The 18656-nt window shown below is 47.3% G+C and overlaps 1 protein-coding gene across 2 annotated transcripts; it reads right to left on the bottom strand.

Moving 5' to 3' along the window:
- Window positions 1-97: 97 nt before the first annotated feature.
- On the bottom strand, window positions 98-18446 carry LOC307207123 (cathepsin L2-like). 2 transcript variants are annotated; one of them, XM_079960870.1, is made up of 8 exons: window positions 18316-18446; window positions 12965-13101; window positions 9620-9730; window positions 9241-9399; window positions 7744-7968; window positions 5548-5716; window positions 2792-2906; window positions 98-735 (listed from the first exon to the last, which is right to left on the bottom strand). In XM_079960870.1, the coding sequence occupies exons 2-8, from the start codon at window positions 13091-13093 to the stop codon at window positions 636-638; spliced, it is 1008 nt and encodes a 335-aa protein (XP_079816996.1). In that variant the 5' UTR covers window positions 13094-13101; window positions 18316-18446; the 3' UTR covers window positions 98-635. The 2 variants fall into 2 exon arrangements, with proteins under 2 accessions (XP_079816996.1, XP_079816997.1); XM_079960871.1 differs by lacking the exon at window positions 18316-18446 and adding an exon at window positions 15349-15378.
- Window positions 18447-18656: the final 210 nt, after the last annotated feature.

The following is an 18656-nucleotide window of genomic DNA, read 5'->3' as shown; positions in this document are numbered from 1 at the left end:
GATCCTGAGATTCTCATGCTCAACCGACCGAGTTATTAAAATAATCATTTGACACTTTCCCCAAGAAGTTCATCACAGTTTCCGGCAACAACAGGCATTTCAGAATTCCACATTTATTTAATAAGGCAAGAAAATGCAGGTTGCCGCTGCCAAATGGAAAGCAATACAAGGATAAAGTGTGCATCAGAATTATATTTAAAACAACAACATTTAAAACAACAACAACAACTAAGGAACAGGGCAGAGTCAGGAAGCCCAGCAGCTAATAATAGTACAGTGGTACCTCGGGTTACATACGCTTCAGGTTACAGACTCCGCTAACCCAGAAATAGTGCTTCAGGTTAAGAACTTTGCTTCAGGATGAGAACAGAAATCGTGCTTCTGCGTCGCGGCAGCAGCGGGAGGCCCCATTAGCTAAAGTGGTACCTCAGGTTAAGAACAGTTTCAGGTTAAGAACGGACCTCCGGAACGAATTAAGTACTTAACCCGAGGTACCACTGTACATGATTTCCTTTGCAATTTCAGCTTCTCTCAGAGAACGTGAAATTGCATGTTCAACAACTGAGGATTCATAGCTGTGCAACAGGTTCAGGTGGGGCAGGTCGGGAGGGGTGGGATCCTGGCTCTTGAGAAGCTTACAGGGCGGGGTAGCTGGCTTGATTGGCTATGCCACAGTGATTGCCAGTGCCCTTGACCAATCGCATGTAGCCTTGCTCTCCCCATTTCTCAGACCAGCTGACAGAGAAAGAGAGAGAAAGGAGCGGTCAGTACATTATTTTATTTCATGCAATTTATATACCACTTGATTGTAAAAAAAAAGCCCCCCAAACCCTCAAAGCCATTATCACCATCATAACTGTATATTGTCAGTAGTAGTAACAGTAGTATTTTCATTTCCATACCGCTTTATATTTTTAAGGGGGTGAAATCTCTTTTTAAAAATTACATTTTGTTAAGTTTCCAGATGTTTAGCATATACAATCAAAACACAATTTCATCTTTTCTTGGTTTTTTTATCTGCTTCCCAGTTTTCCATGGAGTTGTTGTTTTTCTCCTTCTGCTACACTCTCTCTTCTATTAAATCATAACCACAGTATTATACTGTAATTATTTCTGTTGCTCATATCTCAAATCCTCCTCACAAGCTCATCATACTATAATATTTCTTTAAATAGTCCAAAAAAGGCATCCATTCGTCCATAAAACACTCGTCATTAGATTCTCTTAATTTTGCTGTTAATTTTGAGAGTTCTGCAAAGTCTATTATCTTACTTTTCCATTCTTCCTTGGTGGGAACTTCTTCTTCCTTCCATTTCTGCACACATAAAATCCTAGCCGCTGTTGTTACATAAACAACATTAATATTTTTTGGGGGGATTTCTCCCCCTATAATCCCTAACAAAAACGCTTTGGGCATTTTGGATATCTTTTTTATTTCATCATGTTTCATTTCCCAAAATTCCCTCGCTTTCTTGCAATTCTACCACATATGAAAAAAAGATCCATCCATTCCAGCAATTGTTAGGAATATTCTTATACATTTTAGATAATTGGTTAGGTGTTAAGTATATCACTTAAGCAATACATGTAATTTTCATGTAATTTACTTTTAAAGCAGTATATTTCATATTTACTTTCCACAGCTTTTCTCATGCACTTATTTCCATATTATGTCCCAGATCTTTAGCCCAGTGTATATTCTTGATTTAACCATTTCGTCTTTTGTATCCCATTCTAATAAAGACCGAATATAATTAGTAATATAATTGCTTTCTAATATAATTTTAGGACACGGGTGGCGCTGTGGTCTAAACCACATGTGCGGGTCGTGATTCGACGCTTTTGCGCATGCATGTATGCGTGAGCGCCGAAACCTGGAAGTAACCCGTTCTGGTACTTCCGGGTTCGGCATGGTGTGCAACCTGAAATCGCATAACCTGAAGCATCTGTAACCCGAGGTACCACTGTATGAAACTGTTGCAACAGGGTCCCCACTCCCCCACACAGCAGGGAGGAGGAACCCAGAACAATGGGGTGCAAGCCCTTATGTAGACTTTTGAAATTGCCCACCCTGTAGCCCAAGACCCCCCCCCCAGGACATACATCACAGAAGGAGGTGGTCTCCAGCAGACATACATCACAGGAGATGGTCTCCAGCAGACATCCTATCTGTCAGGATACCTGTTAATGGTCCCTGATTACATTGCCGGGCAGCCTGGCCATTCTTTGGTAATGGCAAATACTTTAGTTCCTGAAGGCTCACCCTATTCATGCACAAATATGCCCTTAAGACAGGATTTGTGAGCAAAGAGACAATGGGGAGGCTTTTCCATTTCCTTCCTTTCAGAGAAATATTTGAGGTCAATTTGGGGAGTCAAAATGGCTTCAGGACTATTTTCCTGTACTGTTTCAGACATGTGGTTGCTGGCGACCATGGGAGGAGAAGAGGGCTGCTCTTGTGCCCAAATCCTGCTCCCAGACTTGGGGGCATCTGGTTGGCCACTGTGAGAACAGGAGGCTGGACTAGATGGCGCAATGACCTAGATGGTCCAAGACATTTGGGCACCTGAGACAATCACTCAATGGTGTCCCACCACCAAGGGTGGGAGGAGACGAGCTTCCCATTGCCAAGGGGCCGCTATGGAGGCTGCTGCCCCATGGATCTTGCAGCCTGAGGCGGTTCCCGCACCTCACCTCATGGGTGGGCCAGCCCTTGCAGAAGAGCTTCTCTTATGTTCTTCTGAGCTTTTCCCGACCATCCCTGCCCCGGCTCAAATACCCCTTTGGTCACCTGTTCTTTAGGATCCAATAAGCCGTGTTGTTCCCACCGTCCCGGAGCGTCCCATAACCAACAGCCAGCATGGCGTGGCTCACCAGCTGGGTACACGAGGAGCTGTCAAACACCCCTGGCAGGAGAAGAGACCCGGAGTGAGGCAGGATCAGAACGGGGCAAAGCAGGGAGGAAGGCGTGCCCAAGGGGGCTTCATCCAGTGTGAGCCTGGCTTGCAGCAGATCCTCCGATATGAATGTAGGGGACATATTTAACATAAATACAAATTTAATAAACAAATAAAATAACAATGACCAACTGGGACCACTCAGAGTAGACCATAGCCGGCTGCACAAACACTCCAACACCACCATCACTCTGAAATCTAGTTATCTACCTTGTGTGTCAAGTATGACTTTCCAATGGGAAGCTTTTTGGGTTTTAAAAAGTAAATAAATTCCAAGTTCTATTTTTTTAAGAGCACCAGGATCTTTGAAGGGGCAATGCACAAAGAGGGAAGGGGTATGGAGAAGGAAGAGCTGTAGAAAGTCAGGGCTTGTCCTGCCATCCCAAAGAAAACTGCTCTTTAGCGCTCAATAGCCAGTTTGGGTTTTCCCTGGTTTGCCATTTGTTCCAATTGATTACCAAAAGAGCCAGTTTTCCCTCGGAAAGGAGCAGGGCAAGGGGGAGAGCACTCGGACCACACTTTCCGTGGCACACAGGTAGACGTGTGGACAGTCCTGAGGTATATATTATAGTCCTGAGGTATATATTATAGACCAGGGGTCAGCAAACTTTTCCAGCAGGGGGCTGGTCCACTGTCCCTCAGACCTTGGGGGGGGGGTGTTATATTTTGGAAGAAAAAAGAACGAATTCCTATGCCCCACAAATAACCCAGAGAAGCATTTTCAATAAAAGGACACATTCTACTCATGTAAAAACATGCTGATTCCCGGACTGTCCATGGGCTGGATTGAGAAGGCAATTGGGCTGGACCTGGCCCCCGGGCCTTAGGTTGCCTACCCATGTTATAGACCAATGGCCTGACTTTCCATAATACAGCTTCCTCTTTAAATCAGGCCCATGAGGACTAGAATCTTACTTTATTAACAAGGGAAGGAGTGTAGCTCAGTGGTAGAGCCTTTACCACATCAGCTCAATCCCTGACGGCATTTCCAGGTGGGGCTGGGAGAGATAGACCCTCTCGGCCTGAAACTCCAGAGAGCTGCTGCCAGCCAGTGTAGACATTACTGAGCTAGATGGAGCAACGGCAGCATCCTCTGCCTCATAGATGGGCTACCTCTATAATTGCACAAACTTCCCCAACCATCCAACTTGATATAAAGATCCTGGTTTTTAGCATGTGGAGGGTCCAATTTCCGAAGTTTTCAGGCACAGAACAGGCCTTTAAGCCAAGCACATCCAGTGCAACATAAAAATATTATGTGTGTGTGTGTTCTTTACAGTACTAGTACATAAAAACATATAGTGCAAAACCATATTAAAAGTTTAAATCAGAAATCAGCTAACTATTGTGGGAAGATGCATTCTTCCTTCTCTGCTTAGGCCTGGTGTGGAAAAGTTTTCAGCAGGTGTTTAAAAGTCGGCACATGTGGTGCCTGCTGGCTTGCTAGTGGCAGAGAGTTCCACAGGATAAGGTCACAGGATAGGGTTCTGATTCTTGTTGCTGTCAGGTGAGCCTGAGTTGGGGAACGACCCTACAATGCTCCTGCAGGTGATCTCAGTAACTGAGCTGGGAAAAAAGGCTTCAGGTGATCCCTGAGGCAGCCTGGACCTAAGTTGTTCAGAGATTTGTAAATCAATGCAAGGACTTTAAACATGACTTGGCTGGGGTTGGGCAGCCGGTACAAATATTTTTAACAAAGGTGTCTCTCGTCCTTGGCCAGATGTCCCCATCAACAGTCTGGTCACTGCGTTCTGCACCTGCCAGAGCTTCGAAACCGGTGCAAAGGGCAGCCCCACGTGCTGAACATTGCAGTAGTCCAACCTCAAGCTCACCGCTGCATGGACTACAGTGTCTGGCACTGCTGCTGCAGCCCACCTTAGATAAGGCCCACAAATTAGCCATCTGTGTCCAGGAGTTGCCTATTATCCCTTAGCTTGTTAAGTATAATTGTATAATTGCACACTGAAATAGAGAGTGCACAAAAGCTTATACCCAGAACAAACTTAGTTGGTCTCTAATGTGCTACTGGATAATTTTTTAATTTATTTTGACTGCATCAGACCAACACGGATACCTACCTGAATCTATTATGTTGCTAAGGGTTTAACATTGGAAAATCCCATTGTATCTATCTAACTGAGTCAATAATTTACTGTTCATATTCTCTGCTAGCTTTCACATGGGAGTTTAACCTTAGATGATGCAGTTAATGTATTCAATTGCCAATTCATCATTCTGGAAGGAGCTGGCTTGGTCTTTTGTACCCAAACACAGTGAGAGGAGGATGTGATAAGTTGCACCTCCAGGAGCTGCACAGAGACACAGCGTGGATTTTTGCTCTGGTCATAGTTTAAGAAGAGACTATCCTTGATGCAAATGCTTTATACAACTTTCTGGATGTATTGCTGATTGTTTTGTACCTGTTTAAAGCTTTGAATTGTATTTATGGATCTGGACAATTTTTATTCCAAAAGGAGTCCGGTTTTATGCATCCAATTGCTTCATTCTGCGCAATATTAATAATGGCAATATAGCTGCCACCAAAATCAGACCAGAGGCTGCCTCCCTCTCTGAACGTTTGGCCCCTCACCTGACTTGTAGAAATGGAAGTAGAAGCTCCTGCTGTCTACAGCCACTGAAACCGGCCCAATGGTTGCCACAGCCTGCTCCAGGGCCACCTCGTTCCCCACTGGGACCACCATGACGGATGTGCAGTTGGCTGCGCGGTCTTGCGAGTTGTAACTGCACGTGGATCCATCCTGCAGAGAAGCGACAATCACCTGGAGGCGGCTGCAGAGCAGGGCGAGTGAGGAGAGTGGCTGGGGCAGATTCCCCAGGGCTGCATTTGCAGCTCAGAAGAGCCCCCAGGGCTTCCAGGGCTCAGGGCGCCTGCCTGTTAGTCAGAAGGCTGGTGGTCCAAGCCCACCCCCGTAGGGCTGTCGGCAGAGGGTTGGACTAGTGGACCCCGGGGGTCCCTCCCAACTCTACAATTCTATGAATGACAGAAACTCAATTTGGAAACTGAGCTCCACCAAAAAGGGAAACATTTCAATCTGCCCTCCTCAGAGGAAGGGCTGCAGTGCAGACTTTGCAAGGCCATGAAGGATCCACGAGAAGCGGACTTTACTGAGCAGTTTGCTGCTTCCAAACTAGGTGTAAAATTTGGTGTGGGCTTATGCATTTCCTTCCTGCGCTGGTCCCAGTGGTGTAACCTGTGTTGACAGCGCCTAGGGCAAGGCAAGGGTTGACCCCCTTGTGGGTGTCGTGCAGAGGGCAACAGGTGGACTTCTCTGCACGCCTGAGGGGAGCACATTCGCCCTTTCAGCTCAGTGAGCTCCCAGTGGGAGCAGCGGTGGCGCTCCCTGGCAGGCTTGCCAGCATCCCATCAGCCCTGGAGCTGCAGCTGCAGCAGGCCGAGGAGGAGGGTGGCGGAGAGCCGAGGCACCACTCCTTGGCTGTGCAGCACGAGGGCGGGTGCCAGCGGTCCAGAGAGGAGCACAGTGAAGGCACTTGCCAGATGTCAATCAGCAGGGAGTTCCAAAGTGCTGCCACACTAAGAGAGTGATTTCTTCTTAGATGGACCAGAGGTCTAGCAAAAGGATCCCTTCTCTCCCTTATCTCCTAATTGTGTTTTCCACCTGTGAAGGGCGTGTTAAGTATTATTATTATTATTATTATTTGTTTAATTAACATTGAAATAGAAAATAACTCTGTATGTGCTTCTATGTGTGCTGCTGAAAATTAGAAAATCCCATTGGGCTATAATAAAGCAAAGCAGATCCCTCTGAGCATCATGAAGGGGGTCTGTGCATGGCGTATGCTCAGAAGTGGAGGGAAGATACCAACAAAGGAGAAATGGCAGACAAAGTTAATAGAATATACAGAAATGGCAAGATTGACAAATAGAATAAGGGTCAGGATAAAAAAAAAAAGTATTCAAAGATGGCTGTAAATGTTTTATAGATTATTTGGAAACATATTGAAAGCATGTCAAAAAGTTAACAGTAAAAGCAGTAAGAAATATTGAGATATAAAGTTGAGAAAAAATAAGATATAGGGGGAAACTAAAATATGTAGTGGAAAAGAACGTAAAGAAAGTAGCAAAATGAACCATGAAAGGGGAGGTTCTTGTTTCATGTGAAAAATGGAAATCATAAACAAAAATTGAAAAAATAAAATAAATGGGTTGATAATCAATTTAGGGTGTTCTCTGCTCTCTCATATCGTGTTTAACTTTAGATCATGTGTGAGGGTTATTAAATTGCAAACTGCCATTTTGAAGGGAGTTGCCTCTGAGTGTTTCTCTGGAAGCCACAGAGAACAAAGGATGTGATAATGAGGTCTCTCCTGGAGAGAAAACAACAGCGGGCTAATGGAAGCTACGGGGAGAGACAGACCTCTGATTTTTGGTCCAAACAGAACTTTCTTCAAAACAGAACATCAAACAATCAGTGTTACATTCAGATAGTTGTATAATATCATGTGCACATCCAGCATAGGTTCAGCTTCTTATAAAAACGATATTAGGAGTAATTGAAGAAAGTTCTGTGAGTAAAGCTTTTGAGTCTGGACAATATATGGGTCTGGACAATTATTTTTCCCAGAGGAGTCCGTTTTTATTCACCCTATTGCTTCAAGCTGCAAAATATAAACATATGCAATAGGGCAGACTATGAATTAGAAGTAATGTGAAGGTGGCAAAGGTCTGTGCTTGACCGCACAATTATGCCCATGTGTGTGGCCCAGATCAGCGAGGCATGTGCACTGATTCCTCCTTCCGTCTTACTTTCTCCAAGTAGGGGTAGCTGGTCTCTGAGTTTATGCCTCCGTTTTCCCGCACATACTCGAAGGCCCGGGTGATGTACCCTCCGTGGCACCCCTGGTTGCCCAGCTTCCAGGAACAATCAATGAGGTTCTGTTCACTTAGCGGGATCAACTTCCCTGTCCTGTTGAAGCGCAGCCCTTCAAGTGCTCCGGTGGCACTGAATGCCCAGCAGGATCCGCAGTGGCCCTGTGGGAACAGCAAGAGGTGGTGAGGCAGAAGTAAATCAAACATGCATGGTGTGGGGGTAGACCCCACCTGGGTCCTGGGTCCCGTTCTGGGAGCCACAATTTAAGAAGGATATTGGGCAGCTGGAACATGTGCAGAGGAGGGCCTGGAAACCAGGCCATATGTAGAAAGGTTGAAGGAGTTGGGTATGTTTAGCCAAGAGAAGAGGAGACTGAGGAGATATGAGAGCCATCTTCCAACATCTCAAGGGCTCTCACATGGATGAGGGAACAAGCTTATTATCTCCTGCTCTGGAGGGTAGGACCCAAACCAATGGCTTCAAGTTACAAAAAAGGAGACTCCAACTACCGTATTTTTCGCTCTAAAAGACGCACCAGACCATAGGACGCACCTAGTTTTTGGAGGAGGAAAACAAGAAAAAAAATATTCTGAATCCCAGAAGCCAGAACAGCAAGAGGGATTTGGCTTCTGGGATAGCCGCGCAGCCTGCATCCGCTCCATAAGACGCACACGCATTGCCCCTTACTTTTTAGGAGTGAAAAAGTGCGTCTTATAGAGCGAAAAATACGGTAAAGATCAGGAAGAACTTTCTGACAGAAAGAGCTCTTTGAGAGTGGAAAATGGACTACCTAGGAAGGTGGTGGCCTCTCCTTCCTTGGAGGTTTCTGAGCAGAGGTTGGATGGCCACCTGCCAGCTTTTTGCAGGGGGTTGGACCCCGAGGGTCCCTTCCAATTCTGCAATTCTATGAGAAAGCAAAAAGTCCCATAACACTAGAAGATGTTGGAAGATTCAGGACAGAGGGAGCAAAGCCCTTCAGAAGGGCATTTTAAAGGGCGGAGCTCCCTCCCAAGGGAGGCAGCGAGGGCCACCAACTTGGATGGCTTTAAAAGAGGGCTGGCCAGATATGTGGAGGAGAAGGTCAGGGTGGCTTCTAGCCAGGATGGCCCTGCTCTTGTATCTGGGTCCTGCTTGCAGGTTTCCTGTTGGGCCATCAGGTTGAGTCCTGTGAGAACAGGATGCTGGGCTAGATGGACCTCCTTTTGTCTAACCCAATGGTGTTCTCCATGTGCAGAACCTCAATGGCCAGGGGCAGTCCACCTCGGAAAGCCAGGTGCTGGGTATCACAAGTGGGCAGAGTGCTCTTGCCCTGTGGGAACCGGATGCTGGACTAGACGAGCCATTGGCCTGCTCCAACAGAGAGATGTTTAAAAAGGCCCCTCCAGGAATCCTGAGCTTGGCCATTAAGTCTCCCCAGGTGGTTCTGGGCTCACCTGGTTCTTGACTGGGGTGACATAACCTTTGGTGCGCCAGTCAACTTCCTTGGGGGTCTCCAGGCTGGCTGATTCTTGGAACAAGGCAACCTTCTTACTGGGTTGGTCGGCCAAGTCAGAACGGAAGCTGCTGAGCATCTTGTTAAACTCTTCGTCCGTCTGCGGGAGGAAACCATAGTTGCTGTGCTCTTACTTCCAGATTTTCAGAATGCCCACCCCTGCCAAGCTACTCCTGAGGCTGCATCCCAGGGCAAAACCGGCATCCTCCCTCTCCACTCCCAGCAGCTGGACTGCAGCCATTCCCAAGACCTGCGTTCCCCCAAAGAAAAGGCTCACAAATGCCAGCTCAACAAGGGCAAGGCAAGAGAGTTCCAGTTACCAAATCGCCCAGGTGGTTCATTGCCAGCTGGAAGCTCTTCCCCTCCTGGTTATGCTGCTCAATCCTCCGCAGGTTCTTCTCCCAGACGGCCCGACGAAAGGCCTCTTCCTCCTGCAATGGGAAGCTCAATTACGGATCAGTGGTTCTCAAGCTTTTTTCTCTGGCCACACCAAAATTTCCTCATGCCACACTGACTTTTTTCTTGGTAAGAAATACACTAGAAAACAGAAAGAAACACCTCCTAGCAATGCTTGATTTGTAATACAGAACACGCTCTCAAGATGAACGATATTCCCAGAATGATCTACATTTTGAGAGGAATTCCAGTTCATTTATCTAGTAAATATTTATGTAAAATGAACTCCTTAATTAGGAAATTAGGAAACTCCAAGAATATCCTTACTAAAGAATGCAAGTTACCAACAAAAAAGGAGGATTTGGCATCCCAAATCTAGAACTGTACCATCAAGTTTATTTACTACCAAATGTTAGATGTTGGAAAGTAAATTCCAACAATGTTTTTCTGGGTTGGGTGTCCCTTGAATATGCAGATATAACCCCATTAGTTGCATGGACAGCACTGGGATCAAAATATGTTATAATTCAAAATCCACCTGACAGAATTAAGTCAGTCAGGAAATTATGGAGCATGATGACTAGTAAAAATAAATTTGATCAATTCTCCCACAATAAATTGATGCTATGGAAAATCCAACTTTAAAAATGGGGATGTATGTGTGCCAAGTATTAAATCTAAATGGCATTTCTGAGGGACAGAAATCACTTCAAATAACAGAAGTTTTATAGTATATTGCGTGTATTCCAAGCTGGAAGCTGAAACATGCCAGAACATGGCCAGTACATCTCCATTCTGCTAAGAAACAAGCAGAAGATTCTCATCTGGAAGGTTTTTCAGAGGAGCTGGGAGCAGCTGGACTGAGTGGGATTGAGATCAGCCCTGTTATCTTATCTCAATGATACCCTGTTTGGACAGGCCAGAAGGAGTCTTATTCATTCTCTCTTCATTCTCTCTCTCTATTCTGTTCCTGTGTTTCTGTCTAGCAGCAATGAGTTCCGCAGACTTAGGCTGGAAGGTTAAACAAGACTGTAGTCAAGAAATTGAAGCAAACCAGCAGCCAGGAGGCCGGATCTTTATTGTTGCAGCAAGACTCCAAACTTCAACACAGAAGATGCAGGGAGGGGTACTCTTTTAAACAAGGGGTACTCTTTTAAAAGTTTCCCTAGATTACCCATAACACCTTGATGTCACACATATGTCATAAACATGTCATGAACTAGGAGTGGCATTTGGGCTGAAAACTGATGCCATGTCAATCAGAGATATTCTACATTCCTATCACTGGGTAAGCCATAACCTCCGACTCCCCAGGCCAAGTCAAATACCCTCCTTTGTCTCTCCCAGTATCCCTGTACACTGAAACCAGTTGGACATTGTTCTCTGAATGGTTTTGAGTGGCAATCCTGAGTCAGGATGATGAGACTTAACCCCTGGGCAGCATGGCTGGTGAGCGTGTGACCACACACTTCAGGGATTCTGGCCACGCTTCAGGTTCCCTCCTCTGATGGCCATCTTCTTCTCCCTGAGTAAAGCAACGCTGGAATGATGAAAATCCACCACGGGAATGATTTGATATGAATTTCTTTCTTTTTTTAAAAAATATTGTTTATTATGAATGTAATAAAAATCATACAACTAATCATACATAAATAAGAATAAAAATGTGCCCCCTCCACTGAGACCACTCCACAATTCCTGTTCAGCTTCCCAAAATCTCAACACCTCCTGTGATGGTCCAACCCTTTTCTGTTTTAATAATACAAACTCCAAAACCACCCTCCATATCTTTGCAAAATCATTGCTCCCTGTCTTACCCTAATGTTACATGTCAACTTGTCATTAATAGCTATATCCCAAAGCTCTTTGTACCATTCTTCCATTTTATATTCTCCTTGCCCCTTCCACTTCCCAGCTATAATGATTTGTGTGGCTGTCAAAAAATTTGTGAGCAAGTCCTTCCTAGCCCCATCGTAAATTGATAATAGTGCTACCTCTGGACTTTGGGTCATCATTAACCCTGTAATTTCTCCTTAAACACCCTTTGCCATTATTACTATTTTTTACATATTTACACCCCCATCACATGTGTCAGAGCTGCCCAAGGTCCCAGCTCACAGAGGACCAACGCCAGGTCGTCGTTATATACAAAAGTCTTTATTGAAGTTCAGTTTCCATTCCAAAGCCGTAGCGCGCAGCTCTACGTCTTAAACCTTAGACCGCCGAAGTTCCGTCTGAATCTCCTCCCCCCTGACACCAGTTTAAGATTCTCGCCCTGCTCCACCTCTTCCTCTGCTCTCTTCTCCTCTGGGTCCTCCTGTCCGCTGGGGCATTCCCCTTTCTGGACTCTTCTGATGCTGAGTCCCCTGACTCCTCCCCCTGTCTCCGGCGGGCTTTAGGACCCGGTTCCCAATCCTCGTTCTCTGCTGCCCTGCGCGCCTGTACTTTTGAACTTGGCTCTCGCGCCAACCCAGTGACCTTCCTCCTGACCGTTACACTGCTTCTGTCACTGCTTCCCTCTTCCGGGATGCTAGCTGGACCTGACCTCCCCTCCGTTGCCTGACTCTCCGATGGAGGCGTGGTCAGCCCTGACTCCTCTTCTCTCCCTGCTGGGGGAGACGATATCCCCGATACCTGGGACTCTTCCCCCCCACTATGCTCAGGTGGGGAAGCTGGTCCTGATCTCCAACTGCTGCTCTGGGAGTCCCCGCTGGCCCCTTGCTTCTGGAGTGTCCCCCTTGGGACCCCCCTTGCCCTGGCCACCGGCGCCCCCTTCTGTGAATCTTCCGATTCGCTGGAGAGGCTCATGGAATCTCTCGGGCCACTGTCATCTTCTTCTACGCTGCCTTCAGATTCTTCCCCTTCGCTCTCCATCTCCCCTCTTCCCTGTGCTTCTGCTCCTGAGCCCCTGACAACATGTGAACATAATTCCCTGTTTCCTGGCATCCCCACCAATATAATGCCAAATTCTAAGACTCTCCATGCCCAGGAGCGTCTACCTCTGAATAGCAGCTGCTGGGGGCACAGAAGGGCTGAGGCCCAGATGTCCATCATTAGAACGAAATGCTGAATTTCGAGGGAACCTTCGTCTAATCCAACAAAGCAAATACATTTTTTTATAAGTAACCAGGCACTTTGTATGTGCACAGAGTGTCTTTGCCTTTAGGTCCCTTGAAGAAAAGTTGAATTTCCCAAGGGAAATTTCTCTCTGCAATAATCAGCAGTGCTAGTACTTCGGGGGAATTGACATCTTGTCACGGCAAACTCACCTTGAGGTATTGCTTGGCGTGAACTTCCTTCCATCCTTTCCATTCTCCTTCCAGGGCCCAATCCAGCGCACTGGCAGATGTTCCCAGGAGCACCAGCAAGATCAGAGGGACTCTTGAAACCGGAGACATGCCTTAGTCTGCAAGAGATGGGCAAACAGCACCATCGTCAGGCATTGGAAGGGATGAGGTTTGAGGCCAAAGCCTCTGGACGATAATGGAGACCTGGCGAGTGGGGATCTTGCCCAGCAGATGCCCCCCCCCAGCCCTACAATGGCCCAGACCAGAGACCTTGGGGGAGGGGGGCAGAGCAGGTCAGGCCCCCAGAGCATCTCTGCAATCATTTGCAGCCAGCACCTGCCAGGCTGAAGTTTGGAAGCAGCATGTGTACAGTGGTACCTCGGTTTAAGAACAGTCCAATTTAAGAACGATTCAGTTTACAAACTCCACAAAACCGGAAATAGTGTCCCAGTTTGTGAACTTTACCTCGGTCTAAGAACGGAATCCAAATGGTGGAAGGGCACCAGCGGCAGGAGGCCTCACTAAGGAAAGCGCACCTTGGTTTAAGAACGGACTTCCGAAATGGATTAAGTTTGTAAACCAAGGTACAGTGGTACCTCAGGTTGCAGACTTCGCTAACCCAGAAATAGTGCTTCAGGTTAAGAACTTTGCTTCAGGATGAGAACAGAAATCGTGTCCCGGCGGAGCGGCGGCAGGAGGCTCCATTAGCTAAAGTGGTGCTTCAGGTTAAGAACAGTTTCAGGTTATGTACGGACCTCTGGAACGAATTAAGTACTTAACCCGAGGTACCACTGTATATATATATATATATTAGTTTGGTGAGAGGATTTAGTCAGCATGATGCCTTTCTAATTCCTCCTCAGCAAAGAGAAAATCTAACAGATTTCCATTGTTGAACTAGCCAGGCAAGTTTCTTCTTAATGGTCACAGTTGCCACCTAAGGACCCCTGTGATGGTGCCCTCTGGGCAAATAAAGGGGCTTGCCCCCCCCCCCCCCAGTACCTAGAAGGACAAAAGCAGGGGCAGTTGTGTGAGAGCTGAACTGGAAGCAGGCTGCAGGCCGAAGCTAGAGAGACAGAGCCATGCTTTGACTTCTGCTGGATTCCAAGGCTGGGTGGGGAGAAGGGAGACGCCAGACTCAAGGTGAAGTCAGCTTTTTATTCAGAAAAGGGAAAACACAGCAGAGTTCACCTAGGCTCACCGGCCCCAGTGGAAGACGTTGCTGGGACTGGCATCTGCCCCCCCCCCCCCCCGCCCGCCCTCTGCCTCTGGACTCCTCCCAAGCAGATGCAAGCTATGGTGAGAAGGAGGGATCTCCCTCTGGGCTTCTCTGGCCTGCTGCTCAGCAACCTGCAAGAGCCTTCGTGATCTGAGTGTCAGCGGAGGCTGGCTGGCTGAAGAGGGACCGTCCCGCTGCTGTGAAACTGACGCAGCACCTGTCTCTCCACTGTCCCTCATTCGAAGGAAACCAACCCTGGGTAAGCACTGGGGACCCCTGAAATATCTCTCTGCTCAGAGATTGGGGCGACATGCATCTGTCTGTCTACCTACCTACCTACCTACCTACCTACCTACCTATTGTTATGAGTTTGTAGGTGACAGACCTCTCTAATCCCTGGATTCAGCATGTGTTAAAATATAAGCCAGGCTACCTCCCTGATGGGCCATTAAGAGATCAAAGGAAAGAGGGCTCAGTGCAATATGGCAGATCATAGGATCATAGAGTTGGAAGGGACCCCATGAGTCACCTAGTCTAACCTGCAATGCATGAATCGCAACTAAACTTGCAAATAGTGAGAAGGACAAAAGCCAGAGTTTGGGAGCAGTTATTGGAACTGGAGACAGAAGCAGCAGGCTGGGAAGGCAGAGAGAGAGAGAGAGCCATAGCTGATTTCCGCTGGGGTCCAAGGCTGCGGCTATGGGAGAGACAAGACCCCTTTGGGGTGTTGATGCTGTGAACCTAAGCACCCCATAAAAAATGCACCCAGAGCCCCAGCCCCACAGGCCACCCCTGCTGGGATCCAGATAGACTGCCTCTGGTCTGGGAGGTTCCATAAGAACATAAGAAGAGCCTTGGCTGCTGGATCAAGCCAATGGCACTCGGTCCGGCATTCTGTCCTGCAAGCAGGATCTGAGCGGAAGAGCCGCTCCCCCCCCCCCCCCAGCCCCTGGCATTCAGAAGCATTTCCCCCTCTGACTATGGAAGCAGAGCAGAGCAGAGCCATCCTGGCCAGCAGGCACCAATCACATGACCCCTCCACGATTTTGTCACAAAATTCCACAATTTATCCAATCCTCTTTTATCACCGTCTCCTGCAGGAGTGAGTTGCATAGTTTAACTATGTGCAAGCAAATGATGTTCTCACCTTCCCCTTGCGAAACCAGCTCTCCTGCACCACCACCCCACCCCACCCCAGCTTACTGCAGAGGCTTATCTTGTCCTCTGCAGCAGCGGATGTGGACTAGCGGTTTTGCAAAACCCATTGCTTGAGCAAGATAAGGCAGAAGGGGGAAACCAAAGCTGCAGAGGACACTTCCTTAAAGCCTTTGAAAACCTTTCTATATTCTGGTTATTCTTCATGCTGAACCTTCAGCTAACGCTGGAACTATTTGTGTATTTATGTGCATCATTCAAGTTACTTTTGCACATCCCCCCCCCCACCTGCATGAAATGGATCTTTCAGTGTGGTAGAAGTTATTCTCCAGAACTCCTTTCCTATTGATACTTAGGCAGGCATCTTCACTGAGTTGTTTCATTGAGTTTCCTCAACCAGAGCCAGGGCCTTTTCAACACTGGTGGAACGTTCTGTCCCATGAGACCAGGGCCCTGTGGGATCTGATTTCTTTCCGCAGGGCCTGTAAGACAGAGTTGTTCTGCCTGGCCTTTGGTTTGGAATCAACTCGATCCCCTCCCCCCCTTTCTTTTCCCCTCTGTGATGGAACTCCTATTTGGGGACTTCCCTGGCTTTTTCTGGTCCACGTAGGACCAGTCTGGATAGTTGGCCTTGGTGAAGATTTGACGTTTTCTCCTCCCAAACAGTTTTTGATCTGGGCTTCCACTGAAATGAGGCTGCATTTTAAGTTGTACTTTAATCCTGTTTTTAAGTTGTATTTTAATCAATTGTTTTTATACCTGATGTCAGCCACCCTAAGCCTGGTCTTGGCAGGGGAAGGTGGGGTATAAATAAAATATTATTATTATTATTATTATTATTATTATTATTATTTATTTTGATGCCTGCTAAGAATTTCTTCACCAGATACATCACACCTACATCACAAAAAAGGCGGTCCAAAACAGAAATTTGAATGTTGTTTATCTCCTGTCTGGCAGGTTCCTTGACTGGATTTCCTGGGGAGCCTGGCCAGTCTTTTGTAATGATAAATACTTAGTTCCTGGGCCAGGTCACAGGCTCACACCCTTTTCAAACACAGACATGCCCTTAGGACAGGATTTGTGAAGGAAAAGACAATGGGGAGGCTTTTCCATTTTCCTTTGACCTTGCAGAGAAAACATTTGGTCAGTTTGGGACAGTTTGGGAATCAAAATGGTTCCAGGTCGGTCTTCCTGTGCTGATCTATATATGTGCTTGGTTGGTACACTTATGAACATTTAACATATATCTAAGACCTCAAAATTCCTATCACAGAACATAGGAAGCTTCCTCAGTTCGCATTTAATGGCAACCCTTCCTAACTTGTGCATTGGAAAACTACACACAAATTGGAACACAACCACCACAGAATTGCAGGGCTGGAAGAGGCCCCCACCCAAGCTCTGCTTAAATACCTCCAAGGAAGGAGAGTCCACAAGAAGGTGACTGTGCACGCAGCTTGCAACATTCAGGAGTTGACTGCAAATTATTGCAAGGATTCCTGCAGGGGGGGGGTGTTTGTGTCCTCTTCCCCCTCTCCCAATTCACCTCTTTCTCCAGGACTTAGTGTTGGGAGAGAATAGAACTGGGCTGGGCTTGAGAGGAGCTGCGTGCTCATGCACGCCTGGCACGGCGCCCACCCCAGGTAATATCACGGGGGTGGCCACTCAGTCTCAGGTTTGGGTCCTGAAATCTCAGGGTCTGGGATGCTCCTGCCCTGGGAATCCTAGTTCCACACAATGTAGGAATCAGGCCTTTGTGGCCCCAACTCTTGGAAGCTCCCTCCTGTTAGATATTGGGCAGGCACCATTTCAGTTGCCTTTTCAGCACCGGTGGAACAAGACTTCCAAAAAGATTTAAGTTCTCTGCTGTTAGATTCTTTTTTAAATCATAGATATTTTTTAAAATCAAGTGTATCAAAAGCCACACACAGAAAGTGGCCTCTAGAATCCTAGAACTGTCGAGCTGAAAGGGACCATGAGGGTCAAATCATCCAGCCCCCTGCAATGCAGGAATCTTTTGTCCAAGGTTGAACCCACGACCCTGAGATGAAGAGTTTCATGCTCTACCGGCTAAGCTCTCCACAGGTCCATTCGCTCACCACTACGCCCCCCCCCCCCATTTCAATAGCCTGAAACACACAGGAAGTGGCTTGCTATCTTCCTGAGGATGCAAAGTATAGGACAAGGGAACAGGCTGTCTCAGGAGATGGTGGCCTTGCTTTTGCTGAAGAGGCAGGCCAGCCAGCCACCAGTCATGGATGCTGCAGGTTGTGGGGAGGGCTAGGCACATTTACAAAGCACACCCCTTGACAGAGCCTCTTGCCTACAACAGAATTGTTCTTTCAAGTCTAATTTCAGCCCTGATCTGGCCCTTTGGCCCTCCAGATGTCACTGATGGGTGCTGTAGTTCGGTGGCAGCTGGAGTGCAAATGACCTCTAAGCCTAGGGCAGCAGGTCAGACTATTCATTGATCTAGCCCAGGACTGTTAGCTCTGGCTGGCAGCAGCTTACTAGGATCTCAAGCAGAGAGGTGTTCTTTCCTTAAGAAGAGCCAGCTGGGCCAGGCCAATGCCCCCTGTCACCCACCATCCTGTCCTCACAGTGGCCCAACAGATGCAGAGCCCAAGAGCAGGAGTTGTGTGCAATAGCAAGTCTCCCCATTTGTGATTCCCAGAAACTGATATTCAGAGGCATTTACAGCCTCTGAGGCAGAACCTTCACCCTCTCCTTCTCACGGGAGATGCCTGGGGATTGAATGAATGAGCTCTGCTTCCAATCTCTATACAATACAGGAATTTAGGAAGATGCCCACCTCCCAAAACAGGGGCCCAGGTCTTTCCCACCACCTGCTCTTCAGTCTGTTTTAGCTGGCAGTGTCAGCAGGCATTAAACCTGCAAATTCCTGCATGCAAAGCAGCCCCTGCAATCGATTCCCACACAGACAGACACAACCTACCTCTCTGTGCAGCAGGGCGGGTTGGGGGGAAATAGACTGCCTGTTGGTTTGCCTCACTCTGTGGGAGGAAAACCAACCGTGACACTTACACAGATAGTTTGCCCTAAAAAGCACAACTTCCTTTTGTACACACACACACACACACACACACACACACACACACACTGGTCTGCCTGCTTGCACAAGTAGGTTGCTGGAAAAACAGGCCGGAAACAGAAAGCCATGTTTTTGTTTTTTAATATAGTGTTATTAGGGCCATGTTGCAGGTCAATTTTGTGGCTTCCTAAGAAATTCAGACTTAAAAGTTTCTCACCCTTATGGAAGTCTGTGGACAATGCCTG

Source organism: Podarcis cretensis (assembly GCF_951804945.1).
Source record: "Podarcis cretensis genome assembly, chromosome: 18".
NCBI lineage: Eukaryota > Metazoa > Chordata > Lepidosauria > Squamata > Lacertidae > Podarcis > Podarcis cretensis.
Note: the sequence above shows the minus strand (reverse complement) of the source record. Positions and strands in the feature narration are given on the sequence as shown.